Genomic DNA, 20872 nt, shown 5'->3' on the forward strand with positions numbered 1-20872 from the left:
GAAGCTGAATTAATTAAGCATGATCTTGTGTAATAATTTTGGTTTCCATGTTTAATAATCACAAGAAACCAGCACGGGATGAATGTTAAAATACTGAAGTATCATTCAGTCCAAGAACAATAACGGCTTGAAATTAACACCTGTTGAAGTGTCACTGCTTTATTAAATGAGGCCAACTTTGGTCCTAAGATTAAAAAAAGGCTCCCCTGCATTTATGCAACTATAAACTGATTATGAATCGGTAAAATCAATGCGCAGTTGTGCCTTTACATAAGCAAACTGTCCTTCTCTTTATTACCTCGATGACTAGCCTAATGCTGCAAGCCAATTGTACATCTGGTGAGTGAATACTGATTGATTTTCATTTTTTAAGGGGACTGTTTATTTGCCAAGTAGCCAGAAGCTGCCAGACAATAAAAGAAGAAATGACACTGTTTAATTTTTATAATTGGATACAGTTAATTTCTCATATTTCACACAAGGGACTTATGTGACTCTGTAGAGCAGGTGGAGAGCCTCAGTTCATAGAGACTGACGCCAGCACTACAAGTCTTCCTGGTGTGTGCATGTCATTGTAGCTTAGTGATTAAAACAGTAGGGCTGCAATTAATAATTATTCTCATTATCAACTCTGTTAAATTAATCTATTCGTCTATGAAATATCTAAAAGAGAACTGGAAGAGAATTCTTATCAAAAGTCCTGTATTTGTTGTCTTTGGGAAGCTATGGCTCAGGCGTCAATTCAAAGGTCGGTGGTTCGATTCCCGGCTCCTGCAGTCTACATGTCGAAGTATCCTTACTGAACAAGACTGAAGCAAGATACTGAACCCCAAAATTAAGACCAATAATCATGATCGTTATTGGTGCTTTTAATACCTTGCAAACGAAAGTGTCATTACAATTTCATCTGTAATTGTGTAGCCCTGATTCGTGAGCTCTGTTTCAAGGGGAGATGAACTATGGACGGCAGTAAGTAGAACTGCCAAAGCCTTTTTTAATGAGCAGGAGAGTGTACATACGCAGCGCCTATCATGTCACTGTTTGAACATTTGTGTTCAGAGAGCATGTTAAACACAGACGATAGGTTTGTCCTGCTAATATGTTTCCTCCTCTCATCCTCCTCTCTCTTAAACACACACGCCTCCTTGATATCCTCTGCCAACTCTCCAATACACACACACACACGCACACACACACACACACACACACACCCTTGGGCAAACACGTTTGACCTCAGAGCTAACAGTAGAGCAACCTCCAGACACCTCTCATTCCTCCACCTTAGAGGTGAAGAAGAGGTGGGGGCTCTGGCAAACAGAGTTCACATAATAGACTCACTCTGGAGATGAAATGTTCATATTAGAGGTCTTCACTTTGCACACACACACACTTTCTGTTGCTTGTGCAGAGGGGTGAGGAGTGTATTTGCCAAAGAGCAATCATTTATGCAGCGGTCTCTCTTGAAGCTTTTCTCCTCTTTCAACTCTCTCTACATTCTCATTTTAACTAAATTAAATGCGTGCTTGCGAGTTAAACGTACGTATTAGGGGTGTCGTGATATACCTATATTGACTATAGCTGTTATATCTAAAAGTGAAATATTGATGTTAATAATTCCCATGATAATATCCTGATATATGTATATATCTTTCTGTTCTCACTTTGTCATTTTCTACAGTTATGGTTACAGACTCTCTCCACGTCACTACACTCATATTTATGTGGCAAATAAGAGGCAAAACACACAGTAAACACAGATAAAGATGAATTTGACTGAGCATCATTATTTTTTTCAGCATTTTCTACAGATATTGCGATAGTATCGTTATCACAATATATAGTCGTGTTGTGAAAATCTGATATGACAGCCCTGATGCGTATTTCATTCTTGATGCTGCCAGGGTTCACTCAGTCAGAACGATGACAACAAAAGTTGTTGTTTGATGACGTCGTACAGTAGCGTGGGATCATGGGAGTGCTGTCTCCATTGGCGATGAAAATCTAGTGTGACTCAGGCAGAAACATTCATGGAAGAGATTATGTGTTAAAGTTTTATTCATGTTATGTTTAGTCACATTCACTGACTTCCTTTCTCACTCTCTGACGTATCATCTGATGTTTCCCCGGAAGTCATAGCGAAAGGCGACAAATGAAACGCACCGTTACCTTATATAATATTCTGGATGTTGTTTTTTGGAAATTTCTTAATGTGGAAATGCTACATATTAGGGGTGTCACGATATACCGATATTCACAATAATAATCTGTAATAAAAAATCTGATATCGTGACAGCCCTACCACATATTATATCTTTAATTGTCTATTAAATAAAAAGGAATATAGTGAGCTCAGCTTGGAACAAAATAAATTACATTTCTGGAGTATTTTTCTGTTTGTCTAACAGAACCAGCCAAGCTGCGACAATCACACAAATACAATCCTCCCTCTCCTTAACTCAACCCCCACATCTCCTCCCTCCCTCCCTCCCTCCCTCCCTCCCTCGCCCCACTCCATCAAATTGTGTTTTTGCTACAAATCAATAAACATTATCAGAGAGTGGCAGACTATGGGCTGGTGGAGGCAGCCTCTGTCTGTTAAAGCCCAGACCGCCCTGTCTCTATCACAGCCTGGGCGAGAAGGCCAAGACACACACAAGAAAGGTAGAGTCCAACAAACACACAAACGCACACACAAACAGAAAAATACATACAACATCGACACGGAAGCAGAACACATACATACGGACATGCTCGGTGATCAAACAGCGAGTCTTTGGTGCATTACAGTCCTACAGGGAGCGATTTCTCACACCCAGACATACAGAAACACAGACAGTAGGAAACAATCAGAGCGAGCAGACTGGAGAAAGAAAAGAACAGCAGTGAAGCATTGAGGTGTTTAACAATAATCCTAACAGTACAGCACAGGCTGTTTAGACCACTCCACTCAACGTCAATAAGAAATTAAAAGAAAAAAAAAAAAAACTATGACGGCAACAGCGACTTTAAACACTCCCCAACCCATTAGGCCGCTGTATCACTACTCTATGCTTGTCAGCTTGCTTTAGCTTTAGCGTCAGAAATCCGCGCTCTCTCAGAACCATTTAACTGAGCTCTAAATAAGATGATTTTCAACCTGTCCCCACTTAGCTTGGGGCTGGAAAAGGAAAATCAGGGGGCCTGCCATACACCATTTCTCAATTACCGTTCTCATTATTGTCACCAGTGTTCATTACAACTATTATCATCCTCCCTTTTCTGCTGCACCCCCCACTTTAGGCTAGCTTAGGCCGTTGTGGCTGTCGCGTTGGATGAAGAGAGGGAGGAGAGCGGCAGAATCGAGAGCTTTTTGCGAGGCCGAAGCACTTCAGGTAATTAATATAGCAAGGGGGGGCAGATGAGAGGAGACTGAGAATATGTGAGTGTATGTGCGCCTGTGTGTGTTTTTGCTGAAATGCCTGATTGGGGAGCTCACCTGCCGATACCCCCTAAAAGGTATTTCATTAGCGAGTCTTTTACCATACAAGCAGAGGAACAAAGCCTCGGTTACGCCTGTCTCCACTCCAACTCAACGGGGCCCTCCAGGACGCCTGTAGCTGTGTGTGGGAAGAGCAAAGAAGAGTGGAGGAGCAGGGAGGAGAGGCGAGGAGAGGCTATCCCCGTTCATAATCTCATGACAAAAGGCAAAAAGGCATCATCCTATTAACAGCGTGATCTTCACCAGCTCATGCTAGCTCCTTTCCACAGGGGGCTCTCTTTTATTATTAAGGTGAGTGGGTGATAGGCGCCTCCCTATTAGCCCTGGAACAAGAGTAGGTATGGAGGGGGAGAGGAGAGAGGAGAGACCCCATGCTAGGGTCCTGTTGGTGCCTTTTTCTAGTCTTCAGAATGAGAGCCTTTGCTTGGACCTTCGGGGGCTGCCTTCTATTAAGCTCCAGTGATACAACACAAAGTGGGAGAGATTCTTCAATCAAACACCTCGACACCAGCGGTGATGCTCGCTGGGAAAACATCTCCAGCTCCACCTGACTGACGTTACTCCTCAGCACCACTACAGCCATTAACATGTCAGGAATCAGCCATTAAGAGAACTTGATATTTTTTTATTTTGTTTTCTGGTGTATCAACTTATAAATCCCTGTGCATTTTGATTGATACACATCCATGTTTGTTTGTTTGAGCTCAGCTATATGATTACATAAATAAACTGAATATGCATGTTAACTCACTCACGTGTCACTGTTTCTCCGCCTCTGTGCTAAAAGGACGTTAAAATTTGACAGAGGCAATTACTGTAAATGCATCAGTATTTGCATTTCTTCAACGACTTCAACGGTTACGGACACAGACCTGAAGTACTTAAAAGGGTGGGGTGAAGGGGAAATTTTTGTTTTAAGCCGGGTATCCAACAGCAGAAGTGCTTAAATAGTCAGTGTGTGTGTGAGAGAGAAGGAGAGAGAGACCAGTGAGAGGAAGAGAGATTAGTCTGTTTTTCTGTTTGAGTGTTTTGTCTTCTGCTCAGTGGGGGTGCTTGCCTCTAGCCTCAGGTTACACAGGGGAATTGTGGGAAGGAAAGTAGCCTGAGCTGTGTTTGTGAATGACTTGGTGTTAAAATGTGCTGAAGCTACTTCATACAAAAATCACACACAGATGAAAAAATATATATTTTCTCCTCACACTGAATTCTACCTCAATCATACATTCCTAAAAGTTGTTATGATGGGAGAAAACACTCCACTTCCTGCAAACTTTTTCCTCCTACTGGTAGTGTACAGCATCTTACATAATAACTTTATAGCCACTAGAAAAAGTGTTGTCCCAGTTTAAAATCTGACTTCACAACTGGTGTCTGTAGCTTATTTTAGACATTTGTAATGTCGCTAACTTAGAGACTGAAGCTTATAATACACTTGGACTTAGAAACATGTATACGTAGATATCCTACCAAGTTATAAGCAAATTCCTTCTGGATGATTAAACTACTGATGAAATATCAGGCATGTCTGCAAATGAGGAGAAACGCATCTTTATAATGATGCAACAAATGCGCAGTCTGGAATAATCAAGTTAGCTGTACAGTACTATACTCTATACCATTATAGACGGTCTTCTGACTCTGTTCGAAGATTAAAAAGGACATTTTTTTTTTATTCTCCCCTCTTTAAATTGAGGTTAAGGTTACTTTATCTGTACCTGTAGGTAGTTTTGGTTTGCAGTAGAAAACGAGCATTCATCTTGACATACACTTTAAAAACAACACAACATGATAAAACAAAAGTACTCAGTCCTCCACTAATCAGGACTTAAAGATATAATATGTAATAATAATTTGTTATATATCTTGTTGAGTTGCGTACTTACATTATTCTAAATGTTTTCAACGATGTTCGAACACAGAGAAATCTGTAATTTTAATCAAGGTAATGATGAGTTTCATTCAATCGTATTGTCGCTACAACGTCCAGGAGAGAGCCAGCAAGTGAGGAAGGAAGTTGTTGAACGAGACTTAAAACTTTAAAACATTACCTTTGTCCGTGAACATTTCTGTCTAAGTCAAGTAGATTGATTTTCATCAGCAATGGTGGTAATTTAACAATAAAGACAACAACTCCCATTATCCCATACTACTTAGATCTTGTGTTTTGTTTTGATTGGGAAAATTATATACTGTCTCTTTAAAAAGAGAAATAAAAATAAAAAAAAACACTAAAATAAATAACCACAAGAATAAATAAGGTAAATTGCGTCTTTATGACTTATTGATGTGACTGATGGCTGCTGGAACACAAAAATTTTTGCACCACTTTGTTCTCCTCCTTTGGGATTATCAACCTCCATCCAGAGGGAAGAAGCTGAAATTCACTGTGACGTCATTTAAAAATCGAGCTGGCTATCCACTGAAACTGTCTGGTGTACGGGGAAGCTGCTCCTCCACGTGCACACTTTAATTAGCAACTTCACATTAATGTCACGCGCTTTGAATATTCAGGACATGTATGGATAAAAGAAACATAGTTTTACTGTGCGACTACTCTGCAAAGCACACACTCACTCTCCTGCATAAAAGTCCGAATTTAGCTAATTTAGTGCGATAGAGAGAACTTTGAGGGACCTTTAAAAGGTATGTCAAAGTACAGATACCGAAGAGATGCACTCCTTCCAACTCCACCGACTTACAGCCGGCTACACACACACACACACACCTCCTCTCATCATCATCATCGTCCTCCATTCTCCTCTGTAGCCCAGTAAAAAGCCTGTGATGACCTGGGTGTGTAGCTTATTAACCTCCCCATCAGTTCTTATCAGCCAATGAATAGCCCAGTCATCTGCCCCTCCTCCTGAATCTAAGGGTGAAAAATTTCTCCTCACGTCAGGGCTATAATTCAATCCACACACAAATCATTTAAGGTGCGCGTGCACACACACACACACAGAGGCACATACACACAGACACACACACAGAGGGAAGGGGATCAGTGGTAACATTTTGTCAACCTTGGTCCTGGTGAGCTTCCAAGACTGGTGTGGACCAGATGTTCCTGAAATTATCAACAATTGGAGGAAACAACAGAAGGGGTGTACATGGTGTGTGTGTGTGTGTGTGTGTTCACGTGGGTGTACTTGTGTGTGTGTGTGTGTGTGTGTGAGGGCCAGAATAAATTAATAGCTGATTTCTCCCCTTGCTTTGATGGCATTAAGAGCCCTCTTCTTCTCAATGTGCCGCGTTAAATGCTTTTCTCTCCTTCTCCCTTTCCCTCCGTCTCTCCCTTCTTTTTTTTTTGACAAGCAGGGCCACCCAGCAGAAAGCAACTGATGCAAAACGCCGGAGTAATCCCCCCCCCCTCCATCCACCGCCGCCACCACCACCTCCACCACCACCCCTCCCGCTATCTTTAGTCTTTGACACAGTAGCCATTATCTGTGGGATTTAGTTAAACCAAACCTTCATGTATTTGTTAGGCCCTGGGTTCGTTTTCTCCTCTGACTGCTCTGCTTGAGTGTGGCCGGGCTGAGGGGACTTTTTTTTTTCTTTTCTTTTTTCTCACATGATCAGTACAGCGAGCAGGGGACACATGAAGAGGGGGTCTACAATGCCATCTAGCTGGATCCTTTCTGGATCCTCTGAGCTGAAATTTGTAACTTTGTTCTGACTGCTGCAAAAACACTAAATCGCGTCTTAGTCTTTAAAGGCCTCAACATGATAATTTTACTACTTTATTTTACTGCAGACGTACATATGGACCAGGAAAAACAACATAATTTTTTTTTTCTGTGAAACATTTGTGAAATGAAAGATACAAAACTACTTGAAATAAACACAATCTGCAACAGAACTGGATGTTAAACTGAATTTAAACAATATCGACGTTGTGAATTTCTTACTGAATTAAGTTTAATCTAATCACAGTTATCAATAAATTAATTAATTAATTAAACAAATAACGCCACACCTGAAGTTTAACCCGCCAAAATCAGCCCTCATTCAGGGATGGAAATTCATACGATTTTATTGATACCAATCCCCTAATCGATTCTGCTTATTGGTCTGATTCTTTATAGATTCTCTGATTGATTCCCGATCAATTTTCTGTGTGCTGCCAATGCTATTATAACACAGGATATTTACCCTCTGTAACGGGCGTGTTGCTCGTTTGAAAGCTGTGGCACTAGAGCAAGGATAGTCAAATTATGGCATTCCTGGCGTTTTAGCAGGTAGAAAGATAATTCAGCATATTGCTGGTGTTTCTTTCCTTACTTGGGAAGATCATTTTACAAATAACTAGCACTGGTGTCATCTTTCTTTGTGAAATGAAGCCACACTTTGGACCTTTTCTTCCTCTCTACCATGTAAAGATGGGACAATATAGATTTTATAGCGAATTGTGATAAAAAACACTCAGGATAAGTTGATTGTGGTGACTTTCGATTATCGGGATAATCGTGAATATAATAAAACTGTGTAGCTCACTGACGTGTATTCCTACAAAGGTGAAGCAATACTTTTTTCTTTTGTTTCTTAACAACGTGTAAGCTAAAGTGATTCCAGTATTTTTTAGTGCAATTTTAAGAGTTTAAAGCATATTGGGATAATACTGTGAATCAGAAATATTGTGAAGAAATTTTCATATCGTCCCATGCCTACTGCCATGACTCCCTCTTGTTGCAAGTTTCCAGCAGCGTAAACGCACAAGTTTGACATCATTGTTTAGCAACATTCAGAAAAACATGCCGGCATTGATAAAAGGAATTCATAAGCTCGGAGGACTACGATGATGATGGAGTTGACAATTTAGAACCGGTTCTCAACTGGAACTGGTTCCACTGATTCCCATCCCTACTCCTTTTATACTATATTTAAACCAGACAAACATGTAAAAAGCATGTCAGCACTTGAACTGTTGGCCTTTATTACCCTCTCACAGCATCTGTATCCGCACACATGTTGTCCGATATGTGTTGATATGAAAATGATCTTTTACATAATGCAGAAAAAGACGCCTGGGGTAATTTATAATCGTTGACTTTTCAGTGCACTGATGTCATTTTAGAAAATACATTTTATTGTTAAGTCAAACATCAAAGATAATGTCATCAACTAATGTACTGCGAAGAGAAAAATGTGGCTATGTATCATGATATATTATACTGTACAGGCCCGTTCTAGAGCAAGCATTAGCTATAGAGGTTTAGCCCGTCTTCCAGATTGTGACTTGTTTTTACTCCCAGCTCACACCCATAAAACCAAGCTAAACACTGAGGCCTTCCTCTCTGCCACATGCAGCTGCAGAGCTCAGAGCAGTGTTATGGAATCACTGTTGAAATTTGCAGATAAGCCGGGGCTCTGTGGGGCTAAGCTAAGGTTAAGCCAGGTGGTTTAGCTCCCTGAGTATGTGTTTACACACACACTGAGGTGTGAACCATTTGGGGAGCTTAGAGGGGCGGAGAAACATGAGTTGATTTAGTGCTAGTGTAAACCTCAGTACCTGTTGATGGTGTTAATTAGGACAGCTTAACACAAACAGCAGTATCAGGGTTTCTGATGTGGGCCAGGAGTCAGATTTAACATCCGTCAGGGGAATACACACTGGTAGAGTTGGGCTACATATAAAAACTATAAATTACAGATATTTAGTCTTGCCAACTTATTCTTTCATAAAACATTTCATGATTTAAATCAAAAATGTTGCCAATTTTAGATTACTTTATGAAGGTTTAGTTCTTGTACTTGTAAAAGGTTTTGCACATAACTTCAGATTTCTGTGAAAAACACTGCTGAGCTATTTTTATTTTAAAACAGAAACATATTACAAATTTGATTTATTGTAAATTTCTATTTTAAAATTCTGATTCTTGACTTTCACAATACTTGTTTTATCTTTTTCTCTTACTATGTTGATTGCAACCGTTATGCACCGAAATACCAAGGCAAATTCCTCATAGCGAGAGCCTACTTTGCAATAAACCTGTCTGATTGGTACAGAAACTCAGTAAATTTGCTGGAACTAATAGCAAAAAATTCTCAGAAATCTTTGAGATAATAATTCCCATTTAGCTTCAAACAGTGGCCCTCATACAGGTCAAAACACTTAAAAAGGCTGTTATATTTATTAGTAAAGGAGAGAGAGAGACGAGCGGGTAGAGAAATTTCTGAATGAAAAAGTGTGAGTATGTGTGAGAGAGCAGTGATAACCCCCAGTGGAGGACCCCCCCTCAACCTGCTGACAGACAGCTGCAATCTTTTTAGCATAAGTGGCTCCGCCTGCTCCATTAGCAAAGAGAAGGAGGAGGGTGTGTGTGTGTGTGTGTGTGTGTGTGTGTGTGAGGAGGGGAGAGCTCGACCCCCCCTGGGGTAGATGTTAGAACAAATTTGAGGGGTGTCATATTACACGCCTTGTGACAAGAGGCAGAGGGGAGGTGAACGATGAATTTGCTTGATGAATTAATCTGAGGACCAGTAATGGCTCCGCTAACAACATTAGTCATCCTTCATACATCTCATGTGCTGCGATTCACTAGTTTCTGCCCTCGTCTCCCTCCGTTACACAATCATCGCATCCTCTCCTTCATCGTCTTTTCACTCCCTGTCTGTCTCGTCTTCCTCTCAGAGGGCAACAGCTCAATAAAAGAAATATTTTGGTAAAAACCTGCACTGTTTAAAACTTTAGAGCTGTGGAAGACTGTTTGGTTTGTTTAATACACTCCCTAATTTACATTGCCCCTAATGTGTTTGTAAATGTATTGAATAAATCCCCCTGCAGCATTACATTACAGCTGACACCAACACCAGGCTGTTACTGCCACTGGCCATGGCTCAAGCTTTGATTCAATACACAAATGCAAAATTGCTGTGTTTAAATAGATATTTAAATGGAAATGTATTGGGAAAGACAGCTGTTGGTATTTGTAGCCTGGAGTGCTCATTACAATGGGAAATGGGGAGGAGTGTGTATGGGGGGGTGATGACAACGGTAGCATGGCGAGCAGCTGCGTTAGCAAGTGAATGGTGTAATTACTGGCCAAACCTCTGTCATTAACCTGCTTTGTCGAGTGCCACCACATCCGTTAACATAAGAAAGCCTTGATTAATTGACTGCAAGGTTGAAATTCAATTATGTCATCGGGCTGCGATTTGTTAACTAAATAATAATCAACCAGATAAAAAAAAAAAACAACATCAGAAATAATTATCCCTGATGAATCTGAGCTACATCAGTGTGTTTTTCTTCTTAATTTTAACTGTTGATTTCCTAAGAGATTGGAGCAACATACGAGAAAATATAAGTGAAGCAAAAACAGGTGGATTAAAATGTGTCAGCTTCACTTCAAAACGATAAATTAACCCTTAAGATAAAGTTATGAAAGACGCATTCAGCTACAGACAAACACAAGACAATCCAACAAAAATAAAACACTGCAGCTTCGGTTTATTTGATTGTGTGCATCACTGTGCTGCTTAAGAGTGTGTAGCTGAGTGTGCAGTCTTCTGTGTGTGTTTGTTAAAGTGTAACTTGTGTATTCAGTGCTTGTGTGTTTGTATGTCTGTGACGATGTGTTTGGCAGCTTGCAGCACGGTTTGTTGGACCGGCTGCTGCATGGGGTCTCAGGCAGAGAGGCGGCTGATGAAAGCACTGGCGGGATGCTCCAATAAAGAGCAGATTATCATAAGCGGCCATTGTCCACCTCCCAATTCTCTCCAACAGACCCCCCCACCACCACCACCGTCCCCACTTACTCACCCCTCTGCTGAAAATGTTAATCGGCCCTATCGCTGGCAGGCTGTGGAAAGGAGGAGTGCTTGGCCCAGGCAGGACAATTTCAACTGATTTAGAGGAAGCGTGGAAAATGACAAAATCATCAGGAAGAAAGACAGAATGATACGGGGGAAAAAATGAGAACTAGCCACAATAATTCCTGCTCTAGTTTACAAATTTAACTTGTGCATCTTCTGGGACGTGGCGAGCAGCTACACCCCCTTCGCCTCCGTCCCAACAAACTCCCTCCCTCCCTCCCTCCCGTTGACTCCATCCACCCAGCTCGTTTTATCTGAAGATTCTCAGACAATGCCTAGAGGATCCCGTTCCCTAATCTTCCTAAAAATCCCCCTTTCATCCCCACTGTTAAAGAATGTATGAAAGGCTGACACCGCGCTGGAGAAAAGAAGTGGGGGAGAAAAAAAAAAGAAAAAAGAAGCGGTGCACATCTGGGAGTGAGGGTGGTGTCACTGTGCTGGACTGGGGGTTGGGGGGGGGGGGGGGGGGTGGAAGGAAAACAGAAAGCACATGGGAGGCAGGAGCTCAGCAATTGGTCGCTTGTGCAGAGTCCTTGCAAGTTGACTAATTAAATTGTTTTGCTGCTCAAACATTCAAATGGCCGAGGAGATTAAGGGCATGAGCGGGAATGGGAGTGTATATGTGTGTGTGGTGGGGGGGGTGTTAATCTGTGTTCTGACCCAGTTGAACCTTGGAGTCACACACACACACACACACATTTTCACACAAAACAAAAAGCTCAAATCCTTTGTTTTGTCCCCTCAAAGGCACGAAAAAGGCAATGGGTTTTAAAGGAGTGATCCCAAGATTTCTTTTCTTCCCCATAGGGAAGAACGGCGCATTTGCTCCTGAAGTGAATTCAAGATGACCACAAACACATTCCACCGTGGTCTGATACAAAACCATTCGATTGAAAGTGAGTGCTCTTTTCGTAACCCTGACAACAACAACAAGAAAATGACCAAAGGCTTCAAAAAAGGGAGCACATCTTCTCTTGGCTGTGTCTATCTCAGTTGCCATGAGCTTAGCTTACGAGCTGGGGTCTGTGATTATGGATAAACAATAGTCGCAATCTCTCTGCTCAACAATTTCAATCACAATTCACACAATAGACAAGCCTTCAGCATAGCCTGGGTTTATTTTCAAGTCTGCCTTTATTGGGAGATTCAGGAGGTTGAGCCTTGTTGGAAGCTTAATGTTACTTGATTCTTTTTCAGAAGTGCACTGACGAAACATTTTTTTTTCTTACACTAACAGATATAAAAATGTAGCACCTGAAAAACAAAGCCAACACTGATTAGAGCCAACACCAAAACCTCTCTGCCTCCATCTTTGAGTCTGTGAACTGGGGAGGGTATTATAGTCTAAACACTTTTTCTTCTGTCAGTGCTGAAAGATTAGACTGGTTATCCCATTAAAGTTGGTAAAATGCCATTCTTGTGTCTTTAAGCTCTCGTATAGGAGGTCAAGATGAGTCTGCCTGCGCTTACAAGGCGGGCACGGATGTAATCTGCCCAAAGTTACAATAATTAATGTTAAGCTTCTTCAGCAATACGTTTGTGAAAGAACTGGCCCTGATAATATACTTAAAGCTGCACACGCTGTTTGTGTTGCCGCAACAAGACAAGCAGGGCTTGATGTGCATGCGTATATGTGAGTGTGTGTGTGAGAGTCCCAATGCCACTCACGTAGCCCAGCTTAAATCTTTAGTCAAACTATAAGCTGATGCTGCCACAATGCTGGATTAGGACGACAGGCATGGGAAAAAGAGTGAGAGGCCGGCTCATTCGGTGCTAAGGAAATATAAACGTAACACTCTGACAATGATGCCTGCACCCCATCGCCATTGGAGAACACATTAGCAGCCTGGAATATGGCTTTAAATGAAGGAAAATAAATTAAATCATCTGCAGATTCCAGTTTTAAGATATGAGAGTATTATCACTTAATCCCTGATAATGGCAAATAAAACAAAAATTACAATTAGATGTATCAAAATGTCCCTGCAGGGCTTCAGGGTTTAGAGCCACAGGTTGATGTTTAAGCCGTTCACATTCTTCAATCCTCCACGCCAAGTCAAGACCCGCATCCCCTTCCAACGTGAAGGCATTGACAGTCCGGTCTGTCCCTTTCTCAGATACGGAGGGGGATAGGCTGCATGTGTAAAGTACATTAAGCTCTTGCTGGATCCCTCCTTGTGCCATTCTCCTCTCGTCGACTCGCAGACACAAAGGCAGATTAAAGGAGCGCGCGCCATAAAAACCCTGTGTCAATCTTATCGGCTTCGAGTGCAATTTTTAAACATATGTTAATCTGGGAGAGCTAAAACTCATTCTCTCCTCTCTCTGCTTGTTTATCTCTTATCAAATGCGCAGTAGGTGAGAGGCAGCTTTGCGGTGCGGCTAAGTGCCATTATTTGGATAATTGCGTCCATTGTTGCGGGTTATATAGCTATTTGAAATGGGAGGTGTGTGTAAATAGGTGCAGGGGCCAGGTAGGGGGCGGTTGAGATGGGGCCAGGGGATTTTCTACAACGGCTACATGACGCATTTGAATGCTTCTTCGTACCTCATGCTGAATTTTCAATAAGGAGTGTCTGATATGTTTTTTTTTCTGAGCAACAATACCTTTAGAAAACTAACAATGCCAAGGTCAGAAGCATTACATGAATAGGTATAAATACACAGATGGAAATTAGCATGGTAGTGACGCCATCAAAAGTTCAAGCCATTCAAGCTGTTTCTTTGTGTTGGCTGTATCGTACTAAAAAAGTTTTATACTACATCTTTAGGACAGCCAGGCAAAATGAATGACGTATGTGTAATGAATACACCAATGCACTAATATTCGTTCTCATTTAATCAATAAACTCCTATAAATGTTGGGTGTGTTGCAGGAGGTGAACGTCCTCCTAATGTTGCATGTGTGAAGGACAGTGCTCCCAGTGGTGCAAGAATAACAAGTTCATTAGTCGAGGGGGGGCGCCGCAGGAATTCAAATTCCCCCCCGACCCGGGCCTGGCCTCTGATTGGCTGGCTGCGTCGGCATGGCGAGACTCATTAGAGCCCAGCAGTAATTAAGAGTTGTTAGAAAGTGAATTCTCCAACCGCAGATTAGAAAATTAAACTATTTACTGATTACATATTAATAGAAGACAACAATGGCGCTTGCCATAAGCTTGGAAGGCAACCAAGGAATAAATCTGTGTACTTAATTACCATAAACAATGGGGGCATAGAAATGGAGTTTTATGCACACTCCCTCCTGTAATGTGTCTGATATCAGAAGACACTTGACAATTCTTGTTCAATTATCTCTATTATTTAATGTGCTGTGAACTGCCTCTGAGTAAATAAATTAACCACCCCAATTACTTGGGATTCATCTGGGGAGGGCCGCCGCGTAATAGAAAATGCCGCAGAAAGCTGCATTGTGCCCAAACCGGGGGAGAGAAGGGGGAGGAGAGGAGGAGATGTGTGGAAAAGGAGGGAGAGAGCAGGGGTGAGAGAAAGGAGACAGAAATAAAGATTCACAGGGATAAAAAGGAACTGAGCAAATAAAAAGTGATGCAGAGAGACAGAGAGGGTTAAGAAAGAAAAGCGTAAGAGGAAGACACAAAGCGAGAAAAAAGAAAAAAGAATACTGATATGGGAAGAACAAAAACTTAAAACAGGAAGAATAAAACAATTGACTTCATTCCTTGTGGCAAACATTACACATGCATATATAAGCAGAAAGACAAACTCTTTACTTAGAGAAGAGAGGGAAAAACACAGCCGAGGGAATGACAAAGCATGTGATATCAAAGAAGGGACTACTGAGGACCAGCAGAGCTCAGTGGATCTTCCCAGGCTTTCTGCTGCTAGAGCAGAGAGATGAACAATCAGTCATGGGTCAGTCGGTCTGTCTGTTCACATCTGCCCATCAGTCCTGCAGCGCTGTGCGCTACCACAGCACCGCTGCACACTGAGCTCACCCAAACTTACCTCAAGAGGTCTGAATCATATGATCATATGCACTGCTATGACATCCACCCTGCTTAGAGAGTCAGTTGTGTGTATGAACAAACTACACATAGTTCTAGATATGATCTACACACATACACGTTCTTAAATAGGTGGATAAAATATAAAATTGTTCAGAATACACCAAACTCTAATGTACCGTTAACCTTTCAGTGGAAACTTTGTTTTAAGAGGTGATCTCTCATCACATGAATAAGAGCGACGGATTCCTCTCTTAAATACATCCACTGAGTTCCTCATTATCTAATCTTCCTTTGAGATCACATCTGAAGTCCAGCTCAATTAAAATAGCGGAGCGTGATGCTGAATTTTATTTCTGTCCGAGCCTTTCTAAGAAAGGCTCTCAAAACCTCAACTCTCAAGTCTGTGCATGTTTGGTATTTCATAAACAAAAGATCAAAGAAGGAAGAAAGAAGAAAGAAGTGGGCTGCTTCCAGGTGTTAATGGATGAACTGTGTGCTAATGTGTGAAGCAAAAGGCCTGCATGCTCAGTCAACTTTACTTGGACAAAATATGATTTTTCTGCAAACAGAGACATAGATTATGATGATGTCAAAACATAGAAGCTGTGCAAAAACACACCTGTCTCGTGTGACAGGTGATGTAGTTCAAATGCACAAGTTGTGCTCGAACTGACAAGCAGGAAAAGACAGAATTTCAGTGCAGTACTTTCATTATTACAAGTGCAGGGAAAATATTGGTGTTTTCGTCCCATTTACTTTGGGCAGATACACAAGACTAGTGGAGGAAGTTGATAAAGGTTGGTGGTGGATTTCACAACCAGGTATCAGGTCACATGAAGTCATAGGAGATAAAAAAAAAAGTGTCCAACATGCATACATGTTGTGTACACTTATGGTGCCAACAACTTGCACTAAATAAGCCTGTGAACAGCAGGTTCTGTTGAACTTTAATCACAACTTTAATTGCCATCCAAGGAAAGAGCTGATCTGTCCCAAACTTTAACCAGACATCGAATGAGATATAGGGGACATTAAAGGACCTCTGGACATTGGCTGGGAGAGTAGAAAATATCAACAATTGCTGTTAGCTGGTGGTAATTTCTCACTATGTCCCCAAGTACAGGCTCCAGTCAGATGTGATGGATCAATACGGGATGTTTTGCTTACAGCCAATCAGCCAGAACTTCAATCAGACATTCTGGGTCCAGAGAGAAATATCTATCATCTATGACAGCCTATAGAAAGGTGACCTCAGTTGCCGAGGTGATAAAGGTTACTTTAGTTACCACCTGTCACTGGCGCATCTCGCTCTGATGCCTCCAGACCTCGGCCTACAGGCACAATCCATAACCTATTGGATGAGTCTCTGGGATAAGTGCTGCAAAATGAGATATGGAAACAGAAATACACTTTCAGGAAGTGAGAAAAGGGCTCAAAATCATGCGGCAACTTTTTTCAGATTTTTGAAAAGCAATGCCAGTGTGGAATTGGTACTAATTTGATGGTGCATGTTTTCAATTCTGTAATGAGCCCTAAATATTGACTGATGCCTCACAGTTAAACATGGCTGCCATTTATTGCTGTTAAAGAAAACTATAAGCACCACTGACCAAATATAGCACTGGAAAACTACAGGTTTTTTAAAGTATATAATACATAACGTATCACTAATATTTATTGTACTACATCACCGAGTCGTCAGTATGTTGATGTGTGGAAACCACATTTTCTCGATTTCATTCCCCACTGATATTATGAAGGGGTGAAAAGCAACCAAGGTGAATTTTCTCTTCGTGATATCCTTTTATTATTTTGTCCTCGCCTTCCCTGTTGTCACCCTCTTCCTTCTCTAGTGAATCATATTTTTCAGGAGGGGACCCAAGTATATATATATTTATATAACTATATAAAGAGAAATCTTTATGGCTGAAGGTGTTTGGAAGTAAATAACCTGGCGTCTTGCTGGCTAGCGGCTGGTTTATCAGTGGGTGAAGAAGAAGAAGGAAAAAACAGCCCTTCAGATTGACACAATGGCGTGCGCTCCGACAGGGGAAGAGGGCACAGAGGCAGGAGGGAGGCGAAAAGAGGAGAGTGAACACAACAAACGGAGGGGAGATAGTCTCGATATCAAGACCCAAATGGGATGGGGAAGGTGAGCGCAAATCCCACCGCCCCAGTTTCCTTTTTCTAAAAACCTCCTCTTCTATCCTTCCTGTGTTGCTTTTTTAGGATTTTAGGGGCTAAATCCACCGAGGTGGGTACTGATAGATCAGGAAAAAAGCATGAGAGCTGCTACTAAATTACTACTGTAGCTACACGTTCAAAACGTTTGCAAACATAGAAATTTTTACACTTCCTGGATCCATGTTGTCTTTTTTTTCCAGCAGCATTCTTTGGTGAGGAATGGGATGGTTTAGTATCACAAATGGGATGCTATTCTCCAATTTCAGTTAGGGACTTAACGGAGCCAAGGCCCCTCTTTTGGCTCGGCACACTGTCTCATGTCTTAACAAGGCTTTACCCCCGGCCAAATCTTAAATAAAAACCTTCCGAATCTGGCTCCATACGCCAAACCAGATTGCACTTTGTATGCGCGGGTGTGTAAGCATTTGTGTGTGTCTGTCGTGGATTTGTGAACTGTGTCAGTGCTCATGTTGTGTTGTCTCGTGATTTTTTTTTTTTTTTTTTTAACATTTCCCTCTCTCCTCCCTTTAACTCACCCCCGTCTTTCCTTATACAGCATATCAATGAAGGCCAGATATGTACTAGGGGAAGGAGGGTGTATGTGTGTAGCCGTGCATGGCTGAGCGCACTGTTCAATAGTGTGGAGGCTGGCTGGCTGGCTGGGGCCGCGGCTGGCAAACGGCTGCAGCGGAGACTTCGGCTGGGGCTCCGCTATCGCACCCAGTTATCGTTTCCCCCATGAAGGGCTCCCTTATCACCCCAGCCCAGAGAGGTCTCCCTTCTTCTCCCATCCCCGAGACACACTCCCCCTCTCTCTCCCTCCCCACCCACCCTTTCCCTCCCTTCTCCACCCTCCTCCTCCTCCATCCCCTCCTTTCATATCCACCCAGCGCTCCGTCGTGCAACATTCAACCGAGAGGGAGGGGAGAGGGAGGGGGGGGGGAGGCTTCAAAGATTCTCTCTCACACACATAAACACACACACACACACAAACTCCCTGAGTGCACATGCGTGTGTATGTGCGTGCGTACGCTCAATTTGCCAAAACAGTTTTTCCAGTGTAATTGGGCTTGGGGTACCTGTGTCCATGAGATAGCGCAGCCTCTTCTCCACGCGAGCTGCTCGGGCGTCTATGTGCCTCTGCTCGCTCTCCAGTGCAGACAGCTCCCCAACCACATACTGACTGGTGTCTTTGAACGCCTTCTGTCAACCAGAGAGAGAGAGCGAGAGAGCGGGAGGGAGAGAGAGAGAGAGAGGGAGGGGGAGAGAGAGAGAGAGAGAGAATGGTTACGAGAGAAAAGGAAGAGTAGTGCGATATAGCATTAAACAGAGAAAAAAGGACAGAGGGATGAGACAGGATGAGGGAGAATAGAGAAATACAGAAATGGAATGACGCAGAAAGGTAATGGTGATGGAAAAAACAGAAGAATGAAAAAGAAATGAAAGAGATAAAGCAGAGGGTGGAGAAGAGTGAAAATGTATGAATAGATGAGCAGTGTGTCCACAAATCTTCCATGCATAAAACGAGAGAGAATTTCACTCGAGAAGCTTACTTTAATAAATACGAATAATGACTAACTGTTGCTGTCTCTTGTTTCGTAAATCTTAATACATGTGAAACAATCAAGATAACACTTGCAAGTTCTCAGGAATTTTCTTAATAACCTATAATAACCAGCCCTAAACATGTAGGGAAGTGAAAGTTCAACCAGAAGGGCTGTAGTGAAGCCTGCAAATTCCAAAATCAAGTAGAAAAATCAAACAGGCTGTATCAATCTCTTAAAATTATACCGGTTTCTAAAGAGTGTCTGTGTGTACTTGGTTCATTTTACCTCCTTACAGATGAAAATATGGTGAGTAAGGAAATTCTGATCAATGGTTCGATCAGTAAACAAAAAGCAGCAGCCGCAATGAACAGGTGAGATGAAAAGCTGCAGCCTGCAGGCTACCTTCTACACGTCACCAAGGTAAACAACACCTCTACTGTACTGTTGCCCTCTGAGCTTTGGCTTTTTCATCTTAAATGATAATTTTTTATTATAGTAAACATCATAGTAGACATCATTTTAAAACTTTTTAATAAACTTTTAAAGCTCTTCATTAAAGCTTTAAAGCTGAGGAGACCGGGCCTTTGCTATTCAAGCCCCAAGACGCTGAAACAGCCTTCGAGGACCTCAGCTTTGCTAACGCAGTAACCACTTTTACATGTCATTTTAAAACTCACTTTAATAAAAAGGCTTTTTAAATTATTAAGGCTTGATCGAGTCGAAATTCCAGTTTTTGTATTCTTATCTCTCGTTTATGTAGGTTTCTTATCATTGTTTTGGTGGGGCTAGGTCTTTTTATAATGATTTTTGGTTTGTTTGTTTTATATTGTAAAACTTTTCAGTCTCTATGCCTCCCACCTGTGGAAGAAGCTTCCTGACAACCCGAGGGCTGCTAAAACTTTCAGCTCGTTTAAATCAGGGCTTAAAACATTACTGTCTTCTGAGGCTTTAAAATAAGTTAGATTCACAACTTCTTTTTAGTCCGTAACTTTTTATTTGCTTGCTTTTGTTTTTTATTCTCTTTTAAATGCAATTATAACATTTTCTTAATGTTCTAATGTCTTATCTCAACGCATGTCTATATCTCTGTCAAGCACTTTGAATTGCCTTGTGTTTGAATGGTGCTATTTAAATAAACTTGCTTTGTGTATTAGCATTATGTTGTTTCTTTTAACTTTATTCTTTCTGTATAGTGCATCATTTTACTTGTGCAAGCATCTTGTAAGCTTGCTAACAAAGGTTCAACATAAATAAAGATCATTATTATGATATCATTATGAGCGTTCCTAACTCTGCATGCACACAAACACCAGCCAATCCATAACTATATGTACTTAGACACACACACACACACCCCCATCACTCTATAACCATATGCACTTAATACACACTCCATTTCTGACCCCTCTTCACCTCTGTCTCCTGACTGCTTGCTATTCTCAGGAGAAACTCCTCTGAGTGAGGAGAAATGTTTATTCAAATTCACTACTGAGGATGCATCCGAAAAAATATCTCCATTTTATTGCTGATGCACTTCGTTTTTCTTAATGGGAAGGAGAACTAGTGAGCAGGAGAGAAAAAGTTTTTTTTCATTCCACCCAGGCCAGCACTTTTTCCCCTGTACTCTCTCCAGCGTTTGAGTGTGTACCTCTGTGCACGTGTGATTTGTGTGAATGTGTGTTGATTCCCAGCAGCCTCTCTTCCCCCCTCCCTCCTCCCCCCTGCGCGCTCTCGCTCTATCACCATATTTTTCCTTGGCAAATCAATTTTACACATGATCAGCCCACTCCCCTTGCCGCGCTCGGCCCAGCCGTAATTAAGAGGAGGGAAATTACCATATATATTATATTAATGCAAACATCATTCAGCAGGTAATTCTT

The 20872-nt window shown here is 41.7% G+C and overlaps 1 protein-coding gene across 3 annotated transcripts in view; it reads right to left on the minus strand.

Moving 5' to 3' along the window:
• ehbp1 (EH domain binding protein 1) overlaps nt 1-20872 on the minus strand; it is a 151343-nt gene that overhangs the window by 18892 nt on the left and 111579 nt on the right. For all 3 annotated transcript variants that reach the window (XM_073481835.1, XM_073481834.1, XM_073481833.1), the window contains one exon: nt 18525-18648. In XM_073481835.1, the coding sequence (XP_073337936.1) occupies nt 18525-18648 (124 nt within the window). The remainder of the gene's footprint in view (nt 1-18524; nt 18649-20872) is intronic.

The sequence above is a fragment of the Pagrus major genome, chromosome 15 (assembly GCF_040436345.1).
Source record: "Pagrus major chromosome 15, Pma_NU_1.0".
Lineage (NCBI taxonomy): Eukaryota > Metazoa > Chordata > Actinopteri > Spariformes > Sparidae > Pagrus > Pagrus major.